General features: G+C 41.5%; 2 protein-coding genes and 1 pseudogene across 2 annotated transcripts; all 3 read left to right on the forward strand.

Annotated features, from left to right (window-relative positions):
* The first annotated feature begins 2302 nt into the window (after positions 1–2302).
* LOC139718579 (G-protein coupled receptor moody-like) lies at positions 2303–3439 on the forward strand. The gene has a single exon (XM_071630045.1). The coding sequence runs from the start codon at positions 2303–2305 to the stop codon at positions 3437–3439; it is 1137 nt and encodes a 378-aa protein (XP_071486146.1).
* Positions 3440–10377: 6938 nt separating this feature from the next.
* Positions 10378–11462, forward strand: LOC139718581 (G-protein coupled receptor moody-like; annotated as a pseudogene).
* A 9332-nt stretch (positions 11463–20794) lies between these two features.
* On the forward strand, positions 20795–21901 carry LOC139718582 (probable G-protein coupled receptor No18). Its single transcript, XM_071630047.1, has one exon. It carries the CDS (start codon positions 20795–20797, stop codon positions 21899–21901), a length of 1107 nt encoding a protein of 368 aa, XP_071486148.1.
* Positions 21902–22979: the final 1078 nt, after the last annotated feature.

A 22979-nucleotide genomic window follows, 5' to 3' on the forward strand; every position in this document is an offset into this window, starting at 1 on the left:
TTCGGCTCGCTCGCGGCGCTCGCTCGCCAAAATCCATCTAAATTTATTACATTTAAATCACTCTCATCTATAAGGCCGTCACTTATCTTTATTAGAATTGTAAGGTTTAATAAGCAAAAAACGACAACAATTCCATGTTTTGTAAGCTGAAATACAGAAATTTTCAGCTCGCTCGCTAAAATTTCTCAAAAAAAAAATAAAAGAGAGATAAGAACAAAACGTGATGATGGCGCGAAAATATACAAATTTCGGCTCACTCGTGCGTGCTAATTTGGAGTATTTTTTCAAGTCCTCAGTTTGTTGGTATAAATCGTTATCTATAAGGCCGTCACCATTAATTTTCTTGATTAGAATTGTAAGATTTAATAAGCAAAAAATGACAAGAATTCCATGTTTTGTAAGCTGAAATACAAAAATTTTTGGCTCGTTCGCTGCGCTCGCTCACCAAAATTTATCTCACACACACAAAAAAGATAAGCACAAAACGTGATGATGGCGCAGAAATATGCAAAAATTTTCGGCTCGCTCGCTGCGCTCTCTCGCCAAAATTTATCTAAATTTATTACATTTAAATCACCCTCAAAAGACCCCTTTTAAGTGCTTGAAAAAGCATATCATGTAGACTTTTTTTAAAAGTCCCTACCGGGATGGGGTTGGGGTTGAACACTTTTTCAGAAATTAGGGGCGCAATTTTCGCGCTTGCCCCGGGCGCCGTTTTCCCTATATACGCCACTGGGTGTGCCACAAGACTCATGGGGTGTGGTGTGAGAAAGGGTGTGCCAGAAGACTCAGGGGGTGTGATCTGACAAAGGGTGTGCCAGAACACCCAGGGGGTGTGTTATGACAAAGGGTGTGCCATAATACCCAAGAGGTGTGGTGTGAGATAGGGTGCGCCAGAAGACCCAAGGGGTGTGGTGTGAAAAAGCCTGTGACAGAATATCCAGGGGGTGTGGTGTGGCAAAGAGTGCACCAGAAGACCCAGGCTGTAATGTCAAACCGACTGGTCTCCTTCTTTCTCCCTTCTCTCTCAATCCACCCCCTTTCTCTCTCTCTCTCTCTCTCTCTCTCTCTCTCTCCCTTCCCCCTCTCTCTCGCTTGAGCTTATTCATCTTCCCTCTCCTTCTTTCTTTTCCTCTTCCCCTTCCCTTTTCTATTCATTTTCTGTTCCTCCATCGTTCTCTTTCTTTTCTATGTTACATTTTCTTTCATGTCACACATTTATGTACAATATAGGACAGAAAGCTTCCAAATAAGATAATTCTGTCTTTCACTATTGATCTGCGTACCAAGAATGATTATGTTTTCTTTCATTTTCATTACTACAGAGGACTTTAGGAACTAGATTCACGATCATCTATCTAAACTGTTTTCTCAATCTAATTTTAGCGTGTACTTAGTGCAATCTTTCAAAGTAGACTCGGGATTTTAAACCACTGCATATCGTCGGCTGAGAATGATAAGGGCGTTAAGTTGCCACTAGTGTTCGAGACCACTTAACGCCCTTCTCATTCTCAGCGGACGATATGCAGCTTTTATTGAATTCTATATAAGCAGAGAGGAGTGTGCACGATTGTTCAATTAGATCATAGCTGTGGAATCGGGACTCATTCGCGGGTGGAGTTGAATAACGAACCAGGAAGTCGGAAAAGCTTGTCAATATTGGTGGAGAAAACAGGTAATGAACTCCGGTTACTGACAATTTCGTTTCTAGCTCCAGCATCTCTCACTGTGACGATAATAACGGACAACGTGGACAAAATATAACAGTTGGACATCGGAGTGTAGTTAATGACAGGGGTGTACAGACTTATTACAGTGATATAATTCATCAGTGTCGCTAAATCACGACTTCGCAAATAGTTAACCTTCTGATGAAGCTTATTTGTCTGTGCAGTGGTAGAAACTAAAGTCTGCATGACCCTTTAGCATTTCACTTTTTTAAAGAAGAAAGTATAGACAATGACTTTAAGCGGAAAATGATATGCATAGACCATAGCAATAGCAATACCTTCAATAGAAGGCGGAAATAAGATTCTCAACAAAAACAGACAAAAGACGAGCGGTCAATAAAAAATTCGTTTCCGTCATTTGTTTCTTCGGAATGAAAATGTTTCAACGTCGACGCTTTTTGTAAAAGGTGTACATGGTAACGGCCTCTGAAAACAGTCAGCCTTCAGCGCGCTTATTCTGGTGTCACACATTTGGCTTTGTGGAGTGAAAATTATTGTGGAACGAAGAGTAACATCAAACTGTTACAAGAGGGATTGAACTTGAGCATTAACCTTAGTGATTCATATTGAATATGGAGCTTGATATCGTAAGCGAGCAAGGCAGTGGCCATTATCGCAATATATCGCTGCTGTCTTTGACTGCACAACCAGCCACGTCGGGCTTCGAATTCACCGACTACCGTCAGCGCATCGCTGTCTCCGTGATGCTCCTTGCTATCTTTTTGGTTGGAGTAGTCGGTAACTCTTTAGTCTTGGTGGCAGTCGCATGGTCTCAGAAGCTTCAAACCTCTACCAACGCTTTTGTGGTGTGTCTGAGTGTCACCGATCTCTTTTCTTGTCTTGTATTGCCATTCCAAGTCACGAATGTCCTCAGCACCAGGGGACCGCTGCTTCCTGATTCTCTCTGCGGCATCATCGGTGGAATCGCTATTTCTTCCGCCATCGCCAGCGTGATCACGTTGGCGCTCATAGCAATCAATCGCTGCGTTATCATCACCACCGAGCGCAGGACGTATGAGAGAATCTTTTCTACTGGAAACATGACGGCCATGATCCTGTTATCTTGGGTTTTCCCTCTCACCACAATGGTGTTACCTCAAGTTGCAGGTTTTGGGAGAATTGGTTACACCAAGAAATACAAATTGTGCCTTATGGATGGAGACAACAGGTACGCTTTCATTTATGAATATCTCTCCGCTTTTATTCAACTCGCCTGTTTCATTATCATAGTTGTTGCATACGGTAAGATATATATGAGTTTACGACAGAAAATGTTCTTTGCACGTAGAACTTTCCACATTTCAAATGACGGGAACACGGACGGCAGCATAGCAACAACAACAACAACTTTCATCGATCAGCATTCCACGTCGCAGACCACCCCAAGGCATGGGAGAAGTAGTGAAGCGCGGGAAGGGAATGGCCCGAAGATGCCGTCTAAGAGAGAGATACAGATCACGCGTAATCTGTTCTACGTCATTTGCGGGTTCTTCGTTTCGATCGTTCCGTATGCGATTACCATGTCAATCCCGAACAGCGGTAGGGTGCTTGTGTACATTGCGTTGCTCTTGTGTGCATCGAGCATCATCAACCCAATCATCTACGGCTTCAACCACCCACATTTCCGTATCGTTTTCCGCTCGCTCCTCCGATGCGATTTCGACCGGATACCGGAACCGTCTCCATTCTTCCGTGCATTGCGAAAATGAAAACAATGTGTACGATGTCCTGTCCTCACTGGTTTATTATGTTTTTAAATGCGATCAATCAAGTTGTTTGTGTCTGCTGTCACTTTTGCTCTTCGTCACCAAACATCTGGCTTTAAGAGGAATTCCAAAATTAAACTGCGTGTTTAAATTGCAGAATCTTTTTGATTGAGATGGTAATCTATTCTGGCACAACTTCTTGGAATAAATTTTCGGTCATAGGACTCTATAGCTACTGCCATCTGACAAGTCAAAAAAAAAAACTTTAAACAGTTATTGTAACCGTCGTGGTCAACGACTGGCGTGATGTCTGTCATCGTCCCATTGCTTTACTTGTACCTCTTCTTCTTATACCTTCTGAATAGTTATACCCACTCGTTCATGTACACACGTGTGCAAAGACTCTTATTGTTTTGTTTTGTTTTGTTGTTGTTTTTTTTTTTACTGAGGAAACTTGCTAATTGTACCTCAACTCTGCTTTTTGTGCAAGTTCACTCCATACCCCCACCCCATATTCCTTATTAGCTCGGGCTACTTGGGCTCATTACAGTGAATTTATGATGATCAACTTCATTATGTAAATCACGTGTATCTAAAGTTATGTTAAGACGATATCCCTACCCTCGAGGATAGCTATCTTCGAGGATAGACTCGTAACTAGGCACCGTTACTATAGCTATTGAGTTAGCTCGAAGATAGCCATTTACAGGGGCGGATCCAGGGAGGACCGCAACCGGCGCACGCCCCCCCCCCCTTTATTTTTGTTGAAAAAAAAAGAAATAAAAAGAAAACAAGGCAATCGCCAAATTGTGTCTCGCCCATTCGCGCACAAGGAATTAATATTTTTTATAACTCCCAGAAGTTAATTGACCTGCTTATGACCTTTGACCTTGTGGTGACCTTGAACACCCTAAGGGACATTTACCATCCAAGTTTGGTCACAAACGGACAAAGGGATCAAAAGTAATGAGCCGTAATCGAAACGCGCCATAAAAACTTAACATCAGGCCCTAAAAATTTATTGACCCCTTTCTCTGACCTTTGACCTTGTGATAACCTTTAACTCCCCAAGGGACATCTACTGTCCAAGTTTGGTCACAAACGGACATAGGGATCAAAAGTTATGAGCCACAATCAAAACGTGCCCTAAAAACATAACATTGGGCCCTAAAAGTTTGTTGACCCCTGTCTGTGACCTTTGACCTTGTGACGACCTTCACCTCCCCAAGGGACATCTTCCATCCAAGTTTGGTCACACACGGACAAAGGGATCAAAAGTTATGAGCCATAAACGAAATGCGCCCTAAAAACTTAACATTGGGCCCTAAAAGTTCGTTGACCCCTGTCTGTAACCTTTGACCTTGTGGTTACCTTCAACTTCCCAAGAGACATCTACCATCACCCAAGTTTGATTGCCATTGTAGCAACATGTGCTGAGTTACGTGTGATAAGAGAGTCTTGCAAGTAAACTTTAACGTATGACCTGAAATGACCTTTGACCTTATCATGTGACCTCTTACGGCACCATAACATGAAGGTACCCCCAGTGCATCCATCACCCAAGTTTGATTGCCATTGTAGCAACATGTGTCGAGTTACATGTGATAAGAGAGTCTTGCAAGTAAACTTTAACGTATGACCTCAAATGACCTTTGACCTTATCCGGTGACCTCCAACGGCACCATAACATGAAGGTACCCCCAGTGCATCTATGACCCAAGTTAGGTTGTAATCCAAGCAACTTATGTGAAGTTATTTGTCAAAAGAGAGTCTTGCAGGTAAACTTTAACGTAGAAAAGAGAGTCTTGCACATACTCTTTAATATATGACCTCAAATGACCTTTGACATCATCACATGACCTCTGACAACACCATAACATGAAGATACCCCTAGTGCTTCTATCACCCAAGTGTGGCTGCCATTGCTGTAACAGTTGCCAAGTTATGCATCATAAGAGAGTCTTGCAGGTAAACTTTAACATTTGTGACGGACGACGGACGGACGACGGACGACGGACGGACGACGGACGGACGACGGACGGACGACGGACGGACGCCATTTGGATCCCTTAGTCTCGCCTTCACCTCCGGTGGGCGAGACAAAAATGGGGGAGGGGTGCGTGCCCCCCCCCCTTTAATTTTGTAAACGCGCCCCCTCTTTACGGAATTCCTGGATCCGCCCCTGATTTACGAGATATCTCTAACTATATAATATACTTTTGTAACACATCATTGTTTGCATTGGTATCAGTGTTTCATGACATTTCACCTTCTTGTACAATCATTTCTAGGTGCAGCTGTACATGTATTATACTTTTGTAATATTGATGTTTCCATTATGTATCAGTGTTTCATGACATTTCACCTTGTACAATCGTTTCTAGGTGCAGCTGTACATGTATTATACTTTTGTAGTATTGATGTTTGCATTGGTATCAGTGTTTCATGACATTTCACCTTCATGTACAATCGTTTCTACTGAGGTGCAGCTGTACATGTATTATACTTTTGTAATATTGATGTTTGCATTTCTATCAGTGTTTCATGACATTTCACCTTCATGTACAATCGTTTCTAGGTGCAGCTGTACATGTATTATACTTTTGTAGTATTGATGTTTGCATTGGTATCAGTGTTTCATGACATTTCACCTTCATGTACAATCGTTTCTACTGAGGTGCAGCTGTACATGTATTATACTTTTGTAGTATTGATGTTTGCATTTCTATCAGTGTTTCATGACATTTCACCTTGTACAATCGTTTCTAGGTGCAGCTGTACATGTATTATACTTTTGTAGTATTGATGTTTGCATTGGTATCAATGTTTCACGACATTTCACCTTGTACAATCGTTTCTAGGTGCAGCTGTACAACTATCGCAACATTATTGTTTGCATTTGTATCAGTGCTTTATGACTTTTCACCTTCTTGTATAAATCGATTATACTACTTTGCAATATTTTGTATTATTTGAATATGAAAACAAATAAATGAAATGAAATGAAATGAAACAACAGGGTAGGAGAAACTGCAGTGACGACCTACTGACGGCGAACACATTTCTTATTGATTCGTCCACTTCAATCCTTCAATACGGCAGCGATCATTATTGAAGATAACAATACCGCTGTGAGATTTTTAGCCGTGTATACATGGTGTCTATGTCCGCAACTATTGTTACCACGAGTGTGGAGAAAAGAATGTTTAACAATATGGCCATTATTATAATTCAAAGGCTACAACTTTCGGTCAGTAGGTCTCAATGGCTTCATAGTCCTATAGCACATACACGATTCATTGTCAATGTCTTGAATAAACATTATCATGAGAAAATAGTATACTGGGATGAGAGCGATGTTATCAAGCATGCTTTGATAGTAAATATCGGAATTTCTAGTAGTGAAAAGTAGTCGTGAAAATATTAATCGTTAGATTTGAGTATGTTCCTGTTACTTTATTTTTTCAAGTCCAGCTCCTGGAAAATTTTGCTCAAATGTGACCGTGCACCTCAAAACGAACATAAAGTCGCACACACTGATTTTGCGTGAGGACTGAAAATAAGTGAAATGGGTCAACCTAGCCGAAGTTGACTTTTTCATATTTTCTGAAAGAGCGGGTCTTCTTTTACGTTATGCTAGAATTTGGTATCATAAAACGGGCAGGAAAGTGTGTTTTTTTAGCAGTCTATCTCGAAAATTTTTGGTAGAATAGTGTGATTAGGTGTGTCTTTAGAATTCCTTTTTCATTTCTGAAAAAATCTTGTCCACACTCTTCGCTTTCAACTCTAATAACTTTTGAGAGGATAGTGCCACTGCTTTGAAAGTTGGCACTAATTATGGACAGAATGTGTTAATGAGGCATGCTTAATTTCAGTTTAATCTGATAATCTCTTCATTGTTGTTACTCTGGTGGTTTACTTCCTGTTTTTTGTCCCATTCATCGCACAGCCAGCACGGTTTGGTAAAGATTAAGCGCTTGAATAGACACTGTACTTCAGAGCCCCTTTTCTCAGTTCACACTTTTCCTGCGTTTGCGCTTTCTTTCCAATATTTAGATAGGTTAAGAGAGTCCATTTGATTTGAGTTATACATCATTTTAAAGCTTAAAGTCTGCTCTTTTAGAATATGGTCTTAACTAAAAATTCATGTCTGGCGACTTTTTGTTTGTTTTGAGGTGCAGGGTCACAAATAAACTGGAAGGACGAATGGCAATTTGATGTAAGTGGTTCCTGTTCAGTTAATCGCTGTAACCTTACACAACATATCAAAAAAAAAATAAACAAGCTAAGCAGACAAATAAAAACTCTGCCAAATACAGTACTGTAAAGATGGTTGCAGGCCTGTTTCATGTTCCATCTAGACTAGTAAGTCTACAAATTTTTAGCTGCGAAGTGAATGTTTGATAGCCTCCTGTTTTGGTTTATTTCTATTCTAGGTGTGGGAGACCAATTCAAAATACCTACGAAAAATAGATGGACATTGGAGTGTGCTTGCATTGCAGCAAGAAAGTAAACACATCACAAAGAGAAGACATAGGCTACATACATCTAGACAGAAAAAAAAATAGCCACATGCGTATAGGGAAGAGTAGTTTACATTATGTTCCCGGTATACAAGTACTACGTGTTACAAAAAAAAAAAAGATTTCCAACTTTTGATCCTTAATGGGTTATACAAGTTGTAGTTCGATAACTATACGTCATAAAAACACTGACATTGATATGAGTGATATCTGAATAGTGTATGATTTTGTTGGATGTGCTTTGCATACGAGAGCACTTTCATTAAATCCATGATTAACTTTAAAGTTTAGTTCCAGATTTGGTCAAATTTGGACCCTCTGTACAAAATTGAACTTTACACATAGCAGGAAGCAGTGATGTGTATGTGAGTGTGTGCTTTCAAAGAAAGTGAAAGTTTAGTACAGACGGCTGGAAATAGAACAAAATCCGAAATCAAGCTTACAGATAAATCTTGAATTTGATGAAACTGATTCATAGGGCCTACTTTCATTTTTAAATCACCTCAAACAAAACTGTACCCTATCGTACATCTATTGCTCATAAATATCATCAACGTAAGTGTTGTCTGATATGTAGTTTTTTTAGCCATTAAGGATCAAACGTTGGAAATGTGTTGTTTTTTTTTGTAACACCTAGTATATCAATGACATGGCCTCGACATAGGTCCTCTTCTCTCTCTCCCCCCCCTCTCTCTCTCTCTCTCTCTCTCTCTCTCTTTCCAGTGCTTTCTCTTTGTCTCACTTTTCATAACGGGAAGTGCATCTTCATGTACTTTACCACCTGATAGCTAATATACCATTTTGTTTCAGCAATTAATGAGTTTTGTGAATAACTATATAAGCACACGCAACTTACTGCCTTAACCCGTTCATTACAGGAACCTGGTGGCCTGTGTATTAAGTCCATGGGGATTTCAGAATCTAGTATCAAGACCCAAGACCCAAGACCCAAGACCCAATGCCTAGTACATTGCAGTAAGGCACAGTTGCCAATTTTGATTTCTATGTGGTTCTTGTCTCTACCAGGAAGCTGACTCACAGAATTGATCTTCTTTTATTTTCAGAAATTATTTTTTTTTAGTTTTTCCGTCTTTAATGACGTAGTCTGTTTTCGGTATAACTATTTTCGTTTTTTTATAATATTTTGATAGCTGTGTAATGTATACGCAGAGTACTCGTGTTTATTTCAACATAATGTTGGATAATGTAACAATGCCAGCGTGCCGAGAAATGTTTTTTTTTTTTTTTTTACAAGTAATGAGGAAATGAGAGCGTGTATGGAAGAACAGGGACGAAATCAAGCCACAAAAAGAAAACGAAACCTAGGACTTGAAATCTTCTAGAAGATAAGTGCCCACTGCACTTTTGGGTTGTAAAGAGCAAATCTTTAAATCTGTGCAGATTGGTCCATCACTTGATGCTCAGCTTTATCTGCATTCAGGGGTAGATCCAGGAATTCCATAAAGGGGAGGCGCCTTTACAAAATGAAAGAAGGCGCACTTGTTCCCTCGCCTCTTTTATTCTTTTCATTTCTTTTGTTTTAACCAAAAAAAAAAAATAATAATAAAGAGGGGACGCAGGCCCCGGTGCGCCCCCTTCTGGATCCGCCTCTGGCATTGGTGTTGATGTTGTTGAATAATTATGTAGGCCTATTTGCAAAATGTTTTGCTGTCATTGCATTTTCGTTGGAAATGAAAGTAAACAAGTGAAATAAAGCATCAAATCGGCATCGTCACATCGCTCGTAGTGATGGTGATCGATGACCGCTAAAATCGGTAATTTCAGCAAGGATCGAGGTACTACGCAAACTTGCCTATCTCCATGACTTATGTATAAGGTCTGCAAGTGTTTACCGTAACACGTATGATAATTCACAAAAGCAAAATCAATTCGCCAAATAACACTTGGAAATCGGAGTTTAGCATATGACAGGAATGTAGACTTACGTGCAGTGATATTTCATCACTGTCACTAAATCATGAGTTCGCAAATAGTTTACCTCCTGATGAAGTTATTTTCCACTGAAGAAGTAGAAACTAAAGTCTACTTGACCATTTGCATTTCATTTTTTTTTTTAAGAAGAAAGTACAGACAACGGCTTTAAGCGGAAAATAGTATGCATCCATAGACCATCAGTAGCTATATATACCTTGAATAGAAGGCGGAAATAAGATTCTCAACAAAAACAGGTACAAATCGAGCGGTTAACACAAAATTCATTCGCGATGTCTGTTTCTTCTGAATGAATACGTTTCATCGTCGACGATTTTTGTGAAAAAACGCGATTAGGCTTATTTTGGTGTCACACATTTGGCTTTGTGGAGTGGAAATTCTTGTGGAACGAAGAGTAACATCGAATTATTACAAGAGGGTTTGAACTTGAGTATACGATATTGACTTCAGTAATTCATATTGAATATGGAGCTTGATATCGAAACCGAACTAGGTAGTGGCAACTATCAGAATATATCGCTGCTGTCTTCGACTCCACAGCATGCCTCGTCGGGCTTCGAGCTCACCGACTACCGTCAGCGCATCGCTGTCTCCGTGATGTTCCTTGCTATCTTTTTGGTTGGAGTAGTCGGTAACTCTTTAGTCTTGGTAGCAGTCGCGGTGTCTCAGAAGCTTTAAACCTCTACCAACGCATTTGTGGTGAGTCTGAGTGTCACTGATCTATTTTCCTGTCTTGGATTGCCCTTCCAAACGTTCTTAGTACCAAAGGACCACTGCTTCCTGATGCTCGCTGCGGCATCATCGGTGGAATCGCTATTTCCTCCGCCATCGCCAGTGTGATCACGTTGGCGCTCATAGCAATCAATCGCTGCGTTATCATCACCACCGAGCGCAGTGTGTACGAGAAAATCTTTTCTGTTGGTAACATGACGGCCATGATCCTGTTTTCTTGGGGTTTCCCTCTCACCACAATGGTGTTACCTCAAGTTGCAGGATTTGGGAGAATTGGTTACACCAGAAAATACAAAATGTGCCTGATGGATGGAGACAGCAGGTACGCTTCCATTTATGAATATCTCTCCGCTTTCATTCAGCTCACCTGTTTCACAATTGTAGTTGTTGCATACAGTAAGATATATAGGTTTTTACGACAGAAAATGTTCTTAGCACGTAGGAATACGCGCATTTCGAATGACGGGATAGAGACAACAACTTTCAGCGATCAGCATTCCACGTCGCAGACCACCCCTGGGAGTGGGAGAAGCGGTGAAGCACGGGAAGGAAATGGCCTGAAGATGCCGTCTAAGCGAGAGATAGAGATCACTCGAAATCTGTTCTACGTCATTTGCGGGTTCTTCGTGTCGATCATTCCGTATGCAATTACCATGTCCATCCCGAACAGCGGTAGGGTGCTTGTGTATATTGCTCTGCTCTTGTGTGCATCGAGCATCATCAACCCAATCATCTACGGTTTTAACCATCAACATTTCCGTGTCGTTTTCCGCTCGCTCCTCCGGTGCTCCTCCGGTACACCATTGGAGTGCGGATGATGATTCATTGTCAATGTCTTGAATAACCATAATCAGGAGAATATACTGGGATGAGAGCAATGTTATCAAGCATGCTTTGATAGAAAAAATCGGAGTTTCTTATAGTGAAAAGTTGTCGTGAAAATATTAATCGCTAGATTTGTGTATGCTCCTGTTACTATATTTTGTTTCAAGTCTTGCTCTTGAAAAATTTTGCACAAATAAACTGGAAGGACGAATAGCAATTTCATATACTTAAGTGGTTTCTGTTCAGTTAATCGCTTTAACCACACACATATCCAAAAAAAAAAAAAAAGCTAAACAGACATACAAAAACTCTGCCAAATACTGTAAATATATGGCAGGCCTGTGTCATGTTCCATCTAGACTAGTAAGTTTACAAATTTTACTCTGCGAAGTGAATGTATAATAACCTCATGTTTTGGTTTTATTTCAATTCTAAGTGTGGGAGACCAATTCAAAATACGTACGAAATATAGATGGACATTGAAGTGTGCTTGCATTGCAGCAGGAAGGTAAACACGTCACAAACAGCAGACATAGGCTACATACATCTAGACAGCAAAAAAGCAAATACATGTATGGCCATATGCGTACTAGGGAAGAGTATAGTTTGCATCATGTTCCCGGTATACAAGTACTCAAGTACTAACTGTTACAAAACAACAACAACAACAACAACAACAACAACATCAACAACATCAACAACAACAACAACAAAAACACTTCTTTCACTTTCCCACTTCTGATCCTTAATAGTTCGAAAATTAGGTATACATCAGACTGTCATTGATATGAGTAATTAGCCACCGTATCATTATTGAGAATTATACGATATAGCTATTATCTAAGTGAATAATAAAAGGACCTAACTCGCTGCGCCCGCTTGCACTAACTCTTATGCTTTGCCATTTTTTTTTATTGGGGGGGGGGGGGTTGGTTGTCAGTAAATATCACCATTCATGAACCAAGCCGGATCAGCCATCGTACAATAATGTTAATAATTACTTGAATTTTCAACCATAATATTGAAGAGAATCCCGAACTTCTTATATACGAACATGTTCACACTGATTTGTAGGTTTTAGCAACCTTTTGGATTCAATTATCAATGATCTGTTATTTTATATACAGGGCAAGCCACCATATAACAGTGTTTCAGCATTGTATGATTTACAAGTACAAGGAACTAAGAGATAAGTGCTATGTTTCCTACACAGAAATATATAGATTTTGGCTCACTTGCTCGTACTAATTTAGAGTATTTTTTCACGTCTTCAGTTTGTTGGTATAAATCGTTATCTATAAGGCCGTCACTATTTTGATTGTAAGATTGTAAGATTAAATAACCAAAAAAAAAAAAATACAAGCGTTCCATGATTTGAAAGCTGAAAAAAAAAAAAAAAATCTGCTCGCTCGCTGCGCTCGCTCGCCAAAATCTACCAAAATTTATTACATTTAAATCACCCTCAAAAGACCCCTTTTAAGTGCTTGAAAAAAGCATATCATCTGGACTTTTTTAAAGTCCCTTCTGGAATGGGGTTGGGGTTGAACACTCTTTAAGAAACTAGGAGCGCAATTTTCGCCGTTTTCCCTAGATACGCCACTAAGGCTGCGACAGAAGACCTAGGGTGTGGTGTGACAAAGGGTGTGCCTGTAAACCAAGTGGGCGTGGTATAACAAAGGGTGCGTCAGAAGACCCAGGGAGTGGGGTGTGAGAAAGGGTGTGCCAGAAGACCCAGAGGGTGTGGTGTGAGAAAGGCTGTGCCAGAAGACCCAGGGCGTGTGGTGTGACAAAGTGTGTGCAAGAAGACCAAGGGGGAGTTGTGTGACAAAGGGTGTGCCAGAAGACCCACGGCTGTGGTGTGACAAAGTGTGTGCAAGAAGACCCATGTGGTGTTGTGTGACAAAGGGTGTGCCAGGATAACCAAGGGGTATGGACTTAGAAAAGATGTGCCAGAAGACCCAGGGGGTGTGGTGTGAAAAAGGGTGTGCAAGAAGACCCAAAGGATGTAATAGGATGAGAAAGGCTGTGCCAGAAGACCAACGGTGTGGTATGACAAAGGGTGTGCCTGTCGACCCAGTGGGCGTGGTATAACAAAGGGTGTGCCAGAATAACCAAGGGGTGTGCTGTGAGAAAGGATGTGGCAGAAGAACCAGGGGTGTGCTGTGGGGCAAGGTGGTACCTGCTCCAGGCGCCACTCCTTGCGGTCGCCAAAAACAACAACAACAACAGCAATAACAACAGCAACAACAACAAAGAAACTCGAATATACATAATCACAAATAAATGCATGACAAAGAAAAGTAAACAAAACCTCTAAGTTTTTCAATTCACTTCATTAGCAATTCAATATACTACCCCCAAATCTTGTATAAGTCATCACAGACATTTCCTCATTAAAAACAACAAGAACAACAACAAATCAGTATACACAATGTTTATACCTGAATACCCATTTTTGGACACAAGGGGGCGACATATACAATTATGAGAAATCTAAAGAACAAGTTTCATGTATGACAACTTAGGGTGCTTAACTATTCCACTTTTTCTGCAGTTCTGCTAAATTTAAGGTACATAATGTAGTTGCCTGGCAGTAATCACAAAAAAAAAAAGTCTTTATAAGGGCACAGTTTTAGCAGTGGTGTATCTAGGATAAAACGTAATTCCCAACTAAATACATGTTCTGAAGAAAACTCCAGCATTTCCTTTTCAATAACAAGAATTTTGACGCTCTACAACATACATATGCCTCTCTCCAACTTATATATATATGTATCTTTTATCAATTGGCCACCGTACCATTATTGGGAATTATACGATAATAGCTATTTGACAACCTAAGTGAATAATAAGAGGACCTAACTCGCTGCGCTCGCTTGCACTAACTCTTATGCTCTGTCGTGTTTTTTTTTGTGTGTTTTTGTTTTTGTTTTTGTTTTTCTTTTGTTTTTCTTTTTTTTCTTTTTTTTTTTTGGGGGGGGGGGGGGGTTGTCAGTATAATTATATCCCCATTCATAAATCCAGCCGGATCAGCCATCATACAATAATATTAATAATTACTTGAATTATCAACCATATATTGAAGAGAATCCCGTACCTCTTATATACGAACATGTTCAGAAAATGCTCACACTGATTTGTAGGTTTTAGCAACCTTTTGGATTCAATTATCAATGATCTGTTATCTAATATACAGGGCAAGCCACCATATAACAGTGTGTCAGCATTGTATGATTTACAAGTACAAGGAACTAACAGATAAGTGCTATGTTTCCTACACAGAAATATATAAATTTCGGCTCACTTGCTCGTACTAATTTAGAGTATTTTTTCATGTCTTCAGTTTGTTGGTATAAATCGTTATCTATAAGGCCGTCATTATATCTTGATTAGAATTGTAAGATTAAATAACCAAAAAAAACCAAGAGTTCCATGATTTGTAAGCTGAAAAAAAAAAAAAAAAAATCTGCTCGCTCGCTGCGCTCGCTCGCCAAAATCTACCAAAATTTATTACATTTAAATCACCCTCAAAAGACCCCTTTTAAGTGCTTGAAAAAAGCATATCATCTGGACTTTTTTAAAGTCCCTTCTGGAATGGGGTTGGGGTTGAACACTCTTTAAGAAACTAGGAGCGCAATTTTCGCCGTTTTCCCTAGATACGCCACTAAGGCTGCGACAGAAGACCTAGGGTGTGGTGTGACAAAGGGTGTGCCTGTAAACCAAGTGGGCGTGGTATAACAAAGGGTGCGTCAGAAGACCCAGGGAGTGGGGTGTGAGAAAGGGTGTGCCAGAAGACCCAGAGGGTGTGGTGTGAGAAAGGCTGTGCCAGAAGACCCAGGGCGTGTGGTGTGACAAAGTGTGTGCAAGAAGACCAAGGGGGAGTTGTGTGACAAAGGGTGTGCCAGAAGACCCACGGCTGTGGTGTGACAAAGTGTGTACAAGAAGACCCATGTGGTATTGTGTGACAAAGGGTGTGCAAGAATAACCAAGGGGTATGGACTTAGAAAAGATGTGCCAGAAGACCCATGGGGTGTGGTGTGAAAAAGGGTGTGCAAGAAGACCCAAAGGATGTAATAGGATGAGAAAGGCTGTGCCAGAAGACCAACGGTGTGGTATGACAAAGGGTGTGCCTGTCGACCCAGTGGGCGTGGTATAACAAAGGGTGTGCCAGAATAACCAAGGGGTGTGCTGTGAGAAAGGATGTGGCAGAAGAACCAGGGGTGTGCTGTGGGGCAAGGGGGTACCTGCTCCAGGCGCCACTCCTTGCGGTCGCCAAAAACAACAACAACAACAGCAATAACAACAGCAACAACAACAAAGAAACTCGAATATACATAATCACAAATAAATGCATGACAAAGAAAAGTAAACAAAACCTCTAAGTTTTTCAATTCACTTCATTAGCAATTCAATATACTACCCCCAAATCTTGTATAAGTCATCACAGACATTTCCTCATTAAAAACAACAAGAACAACAACAAATCAGTATACACAATGTTTATACCTGAATACCCATTTTTGGACACAAGGGGGCGACATATACAATTATGAGAAATCTAAAGAACAAGTTTCATGTATGACAAATTAGGGTGCTTAACTATTCCACTTTTTCTGCAGTTCTGCTAAATTTAAGGTACATAATGTAGTTGCCTGGCAGTAATCACAAAAAAAAAGTCTTTATAAGGGCACAGTTTTAGCAGTGGTGTATCTAGGATAAAACGTAATTCACAACTAAATACATGTTCTGAAGAAAACTCCAGCATTTCCTTTTCAATAACAAGAATTTTGACGCTCTACAACATACATATGCCTCTCTCCAACTTATATATATATGTATCTTTTATCAATTGGCCACCGTACCATTATTGGGAATTATACGATAATAGCTATTTGACAACCTAAGTGAATAATAAGAGGACCTAACTCGCTGCGCTCGCTTGCACTAACTCTTATGCTTTGTCGTGTTTTTTTTTGTGTGTTTTTGTTTTTGTTTTTGTTTTTGTTTTTGTTTTTGTTTTTGTTTTTTTTTTTTTTTTTTTTTTGGGGGGGGGTTGTCAGTATAATTATATCCCCATTCATAAATCCAGCCGGATCAGCCATCATACAATAATATTAATAATTACTTGAATTATCAACCATATATTGAAGAGAATCCCGTACCTCTTATATACGAACATGTTCAGAAAATGCTCACACTGATTTGTAGGTTTTAGCAACCTTTTGGATTCAATTATCAATGATCTGTTATCTAATATACAAGGCAAGCCACCATATAACAGTGTGTCAGCATTGTATGATTTACAAGTACAAGGAACTAACAGATAAGTGCTATGTTTCCTACACAGAAATATATAAATTTCGGCTCACTTGCTCGTACTAATTTAGAGTATTTTTTCATGTCTTCAGTTTGTTGGTATAAATCGTTATCTATAAGGCCGTCATTATATCTTGATTAGAATTGTAAGATTAAATAACCAAAAAAAAAACCAAGAGTTCCATGATTTGTAAGCTGAAAAAAAAAAAAAAAAAAAATCTGCTCGCTCGCTGCGCTCGCTCGCCAAAATCTACCAAAATTTATTACATTTAAATCACCCTCAAAAGACCCCTTTTAAGTGCTTGAAAAAAGCATATCATCTGGACTTTTTTAAAGTCCCTCCCGGAATGGGGTTGGGGTTGAACACTCTTTAAGAAACCAAGAGCGCAATTTTCGCCGTTTTCCCTAGATACGCCAATAAGGCTGTGCCAGAAGACCTAGGGTGTCGTGTGACAAAGGGTGTGCCAGTAGACCAAGTGGGCGTGGTATAACAAAGGGTGCGTCAGAAGACCCAGGGAGTGTGGTGTGAGAAAGGGTGTGCCAGAAGACCCAGGGCTGCGGTGTGATAAAGGGTGTGCCAGAAGACCCAGAGGGTGTGGTGTGACAAAGGATGTGCCAGAAGACCCAGAGGGTGTGGTGTGACAAAGGGTGTTCCAGAAGACCCGGGGGGGGGGGGGTGTGGTGTGACAAAGAGTGTGCCAGAAGACCCAGGGCTGCGATGTGACAAAGGGTGTACCAGAAGACCCAGAGGGTGTGGTATGACAAAGGGTGTTCAAGAAGACCCAGAGGGTGTGGTATGACAAAGGGTGTTCAAGAAGACCCAGGGGGTGTGGTGTGACAAAGGGTGTGTCAGGAGACTCACGGGGATGTGGTGTGACAAAGGGTGTGCCAGTAGACCAAGTGGGCGTGGTATAACAAAGGGTGCGTCAGAAGACCCAAGGAGTGTGGTGTGAGAAAGGGTGTGCCAGAAGACCCAGAGGGTGTGGTGTAAGAAAGGCTGTGCCAGAGGACCCAGGGGTGTGGTATGACAAAGAGTGTGCCAGAAGACCCAGGGCGTGTGGTGTGACAAAGTGTGTGCAAGAAGACCCAGGGGGAGTTGTGTGACAAAGGGTGTGCCAGAAGACCCAGGGGTGTGGTGTGACAAAGGGTGTGCCAGAAGACCCAGGGGGTGTGGTGTAACAAAGGGTGTACCAGAAGACCCAGGGGTTGTGATCTGACAAAGGGTGTGCCAGAAGACCCAGGGGTGTGGTGTGACAAAGGGTATTCCAGAAGACCCAGGGGTGTGATCTGACAAAGGGTGTGCCAGAAGACCCAGGGGTGTAGTTTGACAAAGGGTGTGCCAGAAGACCCAGAGGATGTGGTGTGACAAAGGGTGCTGTGCCATAGGACCCAGGGGTATGGTATGACAAAGAGTGTGCCAGAAGACACACGGAGGTGTGTTATGACAACGGATGCGCCAGAAGACCCAGGGGTGTAGTGAGAAAGGGTGTGCCACAAGACCCGGTGGTGTAGTGTGACAAAGGGTATGCAAGAAGACCCAGGGTTGTGGTCTGACAAAGGGTGTGCCAGAAGACGCAGGGGGTGTGGAGTGACAGAAGGTGTTCCAGAAGACCCAGGGGTGTGGTGTGCCACAGGGTGTGCCAGAAGACCCAGAGGGTGTAGTAGGATAAGAAAGGTTGTGCCATAGCAGAGGACCCAGGGGTGTGGTTTGACAAAGAGTGCGCTAGAAGACCCAGACGGTCTGCCGGGCACACTGGTCTCCTTCTTTCCCCTTCTCTTTCTCAATGCATCTTCTCTCTCTCTCTCTCTCTCTCTCTCTTTCTCTCCCTCTAAGTCTCGAGCCTATGTCTATTTTCTTTTCTCTTTTTTCTTCTTCCCCTTCCCTTTACTACCATTTTCTATTCATTTTCTGCTCCTTTATCGTTCTCTTTCTTCTCCTTGTTTCTTTCGTGTCACACATTCTGTACAATATACAGTGGCAGTATCATATTTCTTTCACTGTTGATCTGCGTATTAAGAGTGATTATATTTTCTTTCAGTGTCATTACTACAGAGAACATTAGAAATAATAATAATAATAATAATAATAATAATAATCATAATCATAATAATAATAATAATAATAATAATAATAAGGTCTTACTTACCCAGGGTAACCTCTTCAGTGTTGCCACTGCTCTACCAGAGGGCCCTGCCATTATCATTACCCCAGCGTTGCCAGGTACCCATTTGTACACCTGGGTCGAGAGGGGCATGGTGGGTAAGACATCTTGTCCAAGGACGTAAGCGCTGGGCGGGATTCGAACTCGGGTCCTCCGATCGGGAGTCGGGAGTCTTATCCACTATGCCACAGCGCTCCCACTCAATCTAATTCTAACTTGTACATATTGCAATCTTTCAATTAGGCAGTGGATTGCCGCAATAAATCTAAACCAAACGCCCTTTAGCTAAAGCACTCACGCGGATATTGCTATTGTCTGCCTCGAATTACGCACGTTATTAAAGCCATACAATCGTGGCGAGTGGTTTGTGCGGCACGGAGACGAACGCAACATGCTGCCTCCCCCATTCTGTATCAAATGTAGTTACCCCGAATGAGTAGCGGTGGCTCAATGGGTCAGCGAACAACACTCTAGACTACAAGAGGTCTGTGCTACAAATCTCCTGACCCAAAAAGGCTGTCCGAACGAGCTACGAGAGCTTCCGAATGGAAGCACACTCTCAGTGCGCATGCGCATGAAGAAGGCCAAAAGAGCCACGCGTCTTCTGGCCTATCTCCTCCAATCACCGCAGCTCGCGGTCAATAGGGAGCTTTAGATTTTAGACGCGCGGACGTTCAGAGGGAAAAAAAAAACATGTTCTGAGCGTGAGCAGAAGCGTGCGTCAACTTGACCCGCGCTTCTGCGCACGCTCAGAACATTTTTTTTTTGTTTGAACGTCCGCGCGTCTAAAATCTAAAACTCCCTAATGTTTGTGTATGATGCGTACACACACACGCACACACACACACGTGTCTCAGTGGCAGCATTGTCCCACACCGAGTCTGGCATTGCCCAATTGCATGCACAAACTTCGGTCGTTCAGGGGGGCGTTTCATCAACGAGTTCGTCCGAGGTTTTCACCGACAAATTTGCTATCAGCCAATCAGACGCAAGGATTTCAGTAGCTTTTAACAGTTGACAGTGTAAATCACTGACAAAAAGTTTCATGAAACGGTCCCCGGGAGTCTACGTACCATTAGGTATGACGATCGTCCGCCTTTAAAAGCCATTGCATATGCGGCTTTTACTGAATGCTATAAAAGGAGAGGCGTGTGCGATTGTTCAACTAAATTTAGATCATGTTGAATCGGGACTCATTCGTAAGATGGAGTTGAATGTTGAATCGGGACGTCGGAAAGTTTTGTAAATTGGTGGAGAAAACAAGTACTAAACTCCAGCTAATGACGATTTTCTTTAGCTCCAGCATCTCGCACTGTGACGATAACAACGGACAACGTGGACAAAACGGTTAAACTATGCGTTTTCTTTGCCACAGCAGTTAGAAATCGGATTACAGTTCATGACAGGAGTGTAACAGACTTACGTGCAATGATATTTCATCGCTGTCGCTAAATTTGCCTGTGAAGTAGTGGAAACAACTTTTTAACAAAGAAAGTGCAGATAATGATTTTAAGCGGAAAATGACAACGTGCATCCAAAGATCATATACAGCAGTTACAATACCTTGAATATAAGGCGGAAATAAGAAAAAAAAAACAGATAGTAGACGAGCGGTTAATACAAAATCTTTTTGCGCTGTTTGTTTCTTCGGAATGGACACGTTTCATCGTCGACGCTTTTTGTGGGTGACGGCCTCTTAAAACAGACAGACATCAACACGATTAGACTTATTTTGGTGTCACACATTTGGCTTTGTGGAGTGAAAATGATTGTGGAACGAAGAGTAACATCAAATTGTTACAAGAGGGACTGAGCTTGAGCATTAACTTTAGTAATTTATATTGAATATGGAGCTTGATATCGAAACCGAACTAGGTAGTAGCCACTATCGCAATATATCGCTGCTGAATTCAACTGCACAGCCAGCCTCGTCGGGCTTCGAGTTCACCGACTACCGTCAGCGCATCGCTGTCTCCGTGATGCTCCTTGCTATCTTTTTGGTTGGAGTAATCGGTAACTCTTTAGTCTTGGTGGCAGTCGCAGTGTCTCAGAAGCTTCAAACCTCTACCAACGCTTTTGTGGTGAGTCTGAGTGTCACTGATCTATTTTCCTGTCTTGGATTGCCATTCCAAGTCGTAAATGTTCTCAGCACCACAGGACCACTGCTCCCTGATGCTCTCTGCAGCATCATCGGTGGAATCGCTATTTCTTCCGCCATCGCCAGCGTGATCACGCTAACGCTCATAGCAATCAATCGCTACGTTATCATCACCACCGAGCGCAGGACGTATAAGAGAATCTTTTCTACTGGAAAAATGACGGCCATGATCCTGCTTCTTTGGGTTTTCATTCTCACCACAATGGTGTTAACTCAAATTGGTTTTGGGACAATTGGTTACACCAAGAAATACAAAATATGCCTGATAGATGGAGACAGCAGGTACGCTTTAATTTATGAATATCTCTCCGCTTTCATTCTGCTCACCTGTTTCATAATTGTAGTTGTTGCATACGGTAAGATATATAGGTTTTTACGACAGAAAATGTTCTTAGCACGTACGCGCATTTCGAATGACGGGAACCAGACAACATCTTTTACCCATCAGCATTCCACGTCGCAGACCACCCTAAGGCATGGGAGAAGTAGTGAAGCGCGGGAAGGGAATGGCCCGAAGATGCCGTCGAAGCGAGAGATACAGATCACTCGAAATCTTCTCTACGTCGTTTGCGGGTTCTTCGTGTCGATCGTTCCATATGCGATTGCCGTATCAATCCCTAACAGCGGTAGGGTACTTGTGTACATTGCTCTGCTCCTGTGTGCATCGAGCATCATCAATCCAATCATCTACGGCTTTAACCACCCACATTTCCGTGTCGTTTTCCGCTTGCTCCTCCGATGCGACTTCGACAGGATACCGGAACCGTCTCCATTCTTCCGTGCATTGCGAAAATGAAAACAATGTGTACGATGTCCTGTCCTCACTTGTTTATAATGTTTTTAAATGCAATAATCAAGTTGTTTGTGTCTGATGTCATCTTTGCTCTTCGTGAGCAAACCTCTGGCTTTAAGAGGAATTCCAAAATCAAACTCCGTGTTTCTCAATTGCTGAATATTGTCTTTTTGCTTGAAATGGTAATCTATTCTGGCACTACCTGGATGAAATACGTTTTCGGTTATAGGACTCTAGCTAATGCCATCTGACAAGTCAAACTTAAAATCCTTTAAACTGTCATTGTCAACGTCGTGGTCAACGACTGGCGTGATGTCTGTCATCGTCCCATTGCTTTCCTTGTACCTCTTAATTCTTCTTATACCTTCTGAATAGTTATGCCCACTCGCTCATGTACGCATGTATGCAAAGACTCTTATTTTTCTTTTTATTCAGGGAACTTGCTAATTGTACAGGGTCTGGTTTTTGTGCAAGTTCCCTCTATATTCCTTCATATGCCCTATTAGTGTAGGCTTCTTCAGCTCATAATAATGAATTCATGATGATCAACTACAGTATGTAAATCACGTTTATCTAAAGTCACGTCAAGACGGTGACCTCAAAGATAGCTATCTTCGAGAAAAGACTCGTAGCAGGGAGGTGGCCCACCTCCCTGCTCGTGTAGTTAGGCACCGTATAGACGTGTAGACCGTGTAGACGAACTCATTGATAGCTTTTTTTGAAGTTAACCCGAAGATAGCCATTTGAGAGTTATCTTGGGGATAGCGCTCTGTCAACGAGCTGCGAAGGGTCACTACCCGTATTAACCCTATTAAGCCCAAGCTATTTTGACCCCTCGCAGGCCCAAGGGGGGGCACATTGTGCCCCCCCTATATAACTTTTTTATTATTTGATGTATCATCATCATATTTGGCACGTGGGTAGAGTAACTCATACTCTACATGACCATACATTTGAATTTTCACAAGGTCACCCATGGAGGGCGCTATTTACAAAAATATAAAGAAATACATAGGAAACATGCTAAAAACATGATTTTTCGGTATAATTTCTTTATCCCCATTATATATGTCCTTTTATA

Source organism: Diadema antillarum, unplaced genomic scaffold, assembly GCF_040938485.1.
Source record: "Diadema antillarum isolate AM-2024a unplaced genomic scaffold, OU_Dant_1.0 scf00000097, whole genome shotgun sequence".
Lineage (NCBI taxonomy): Eukaryota > Metazoa > Echinodermata > Echinoidea > Diadematoida > Diadematidae > Diadema > Diadema antillarum.

Bases quoted from the DNA above. Each gene is read 5' to 3' on its own strand.
- LOC139718582 (XM_071630047.1), top strand. From the start codon at position 20,795: ATGGAGCTTGATATCGAAACCGAACTAGGTAGTAGCCACTATCGCAAT.
- LOC139718579 (XM_071630045.1), top strand. From the start codon at position 2,303: ATGGAGCTTGATATCGTAAGCGAGCAAGGCAGTGGCCATTATCGCAAT.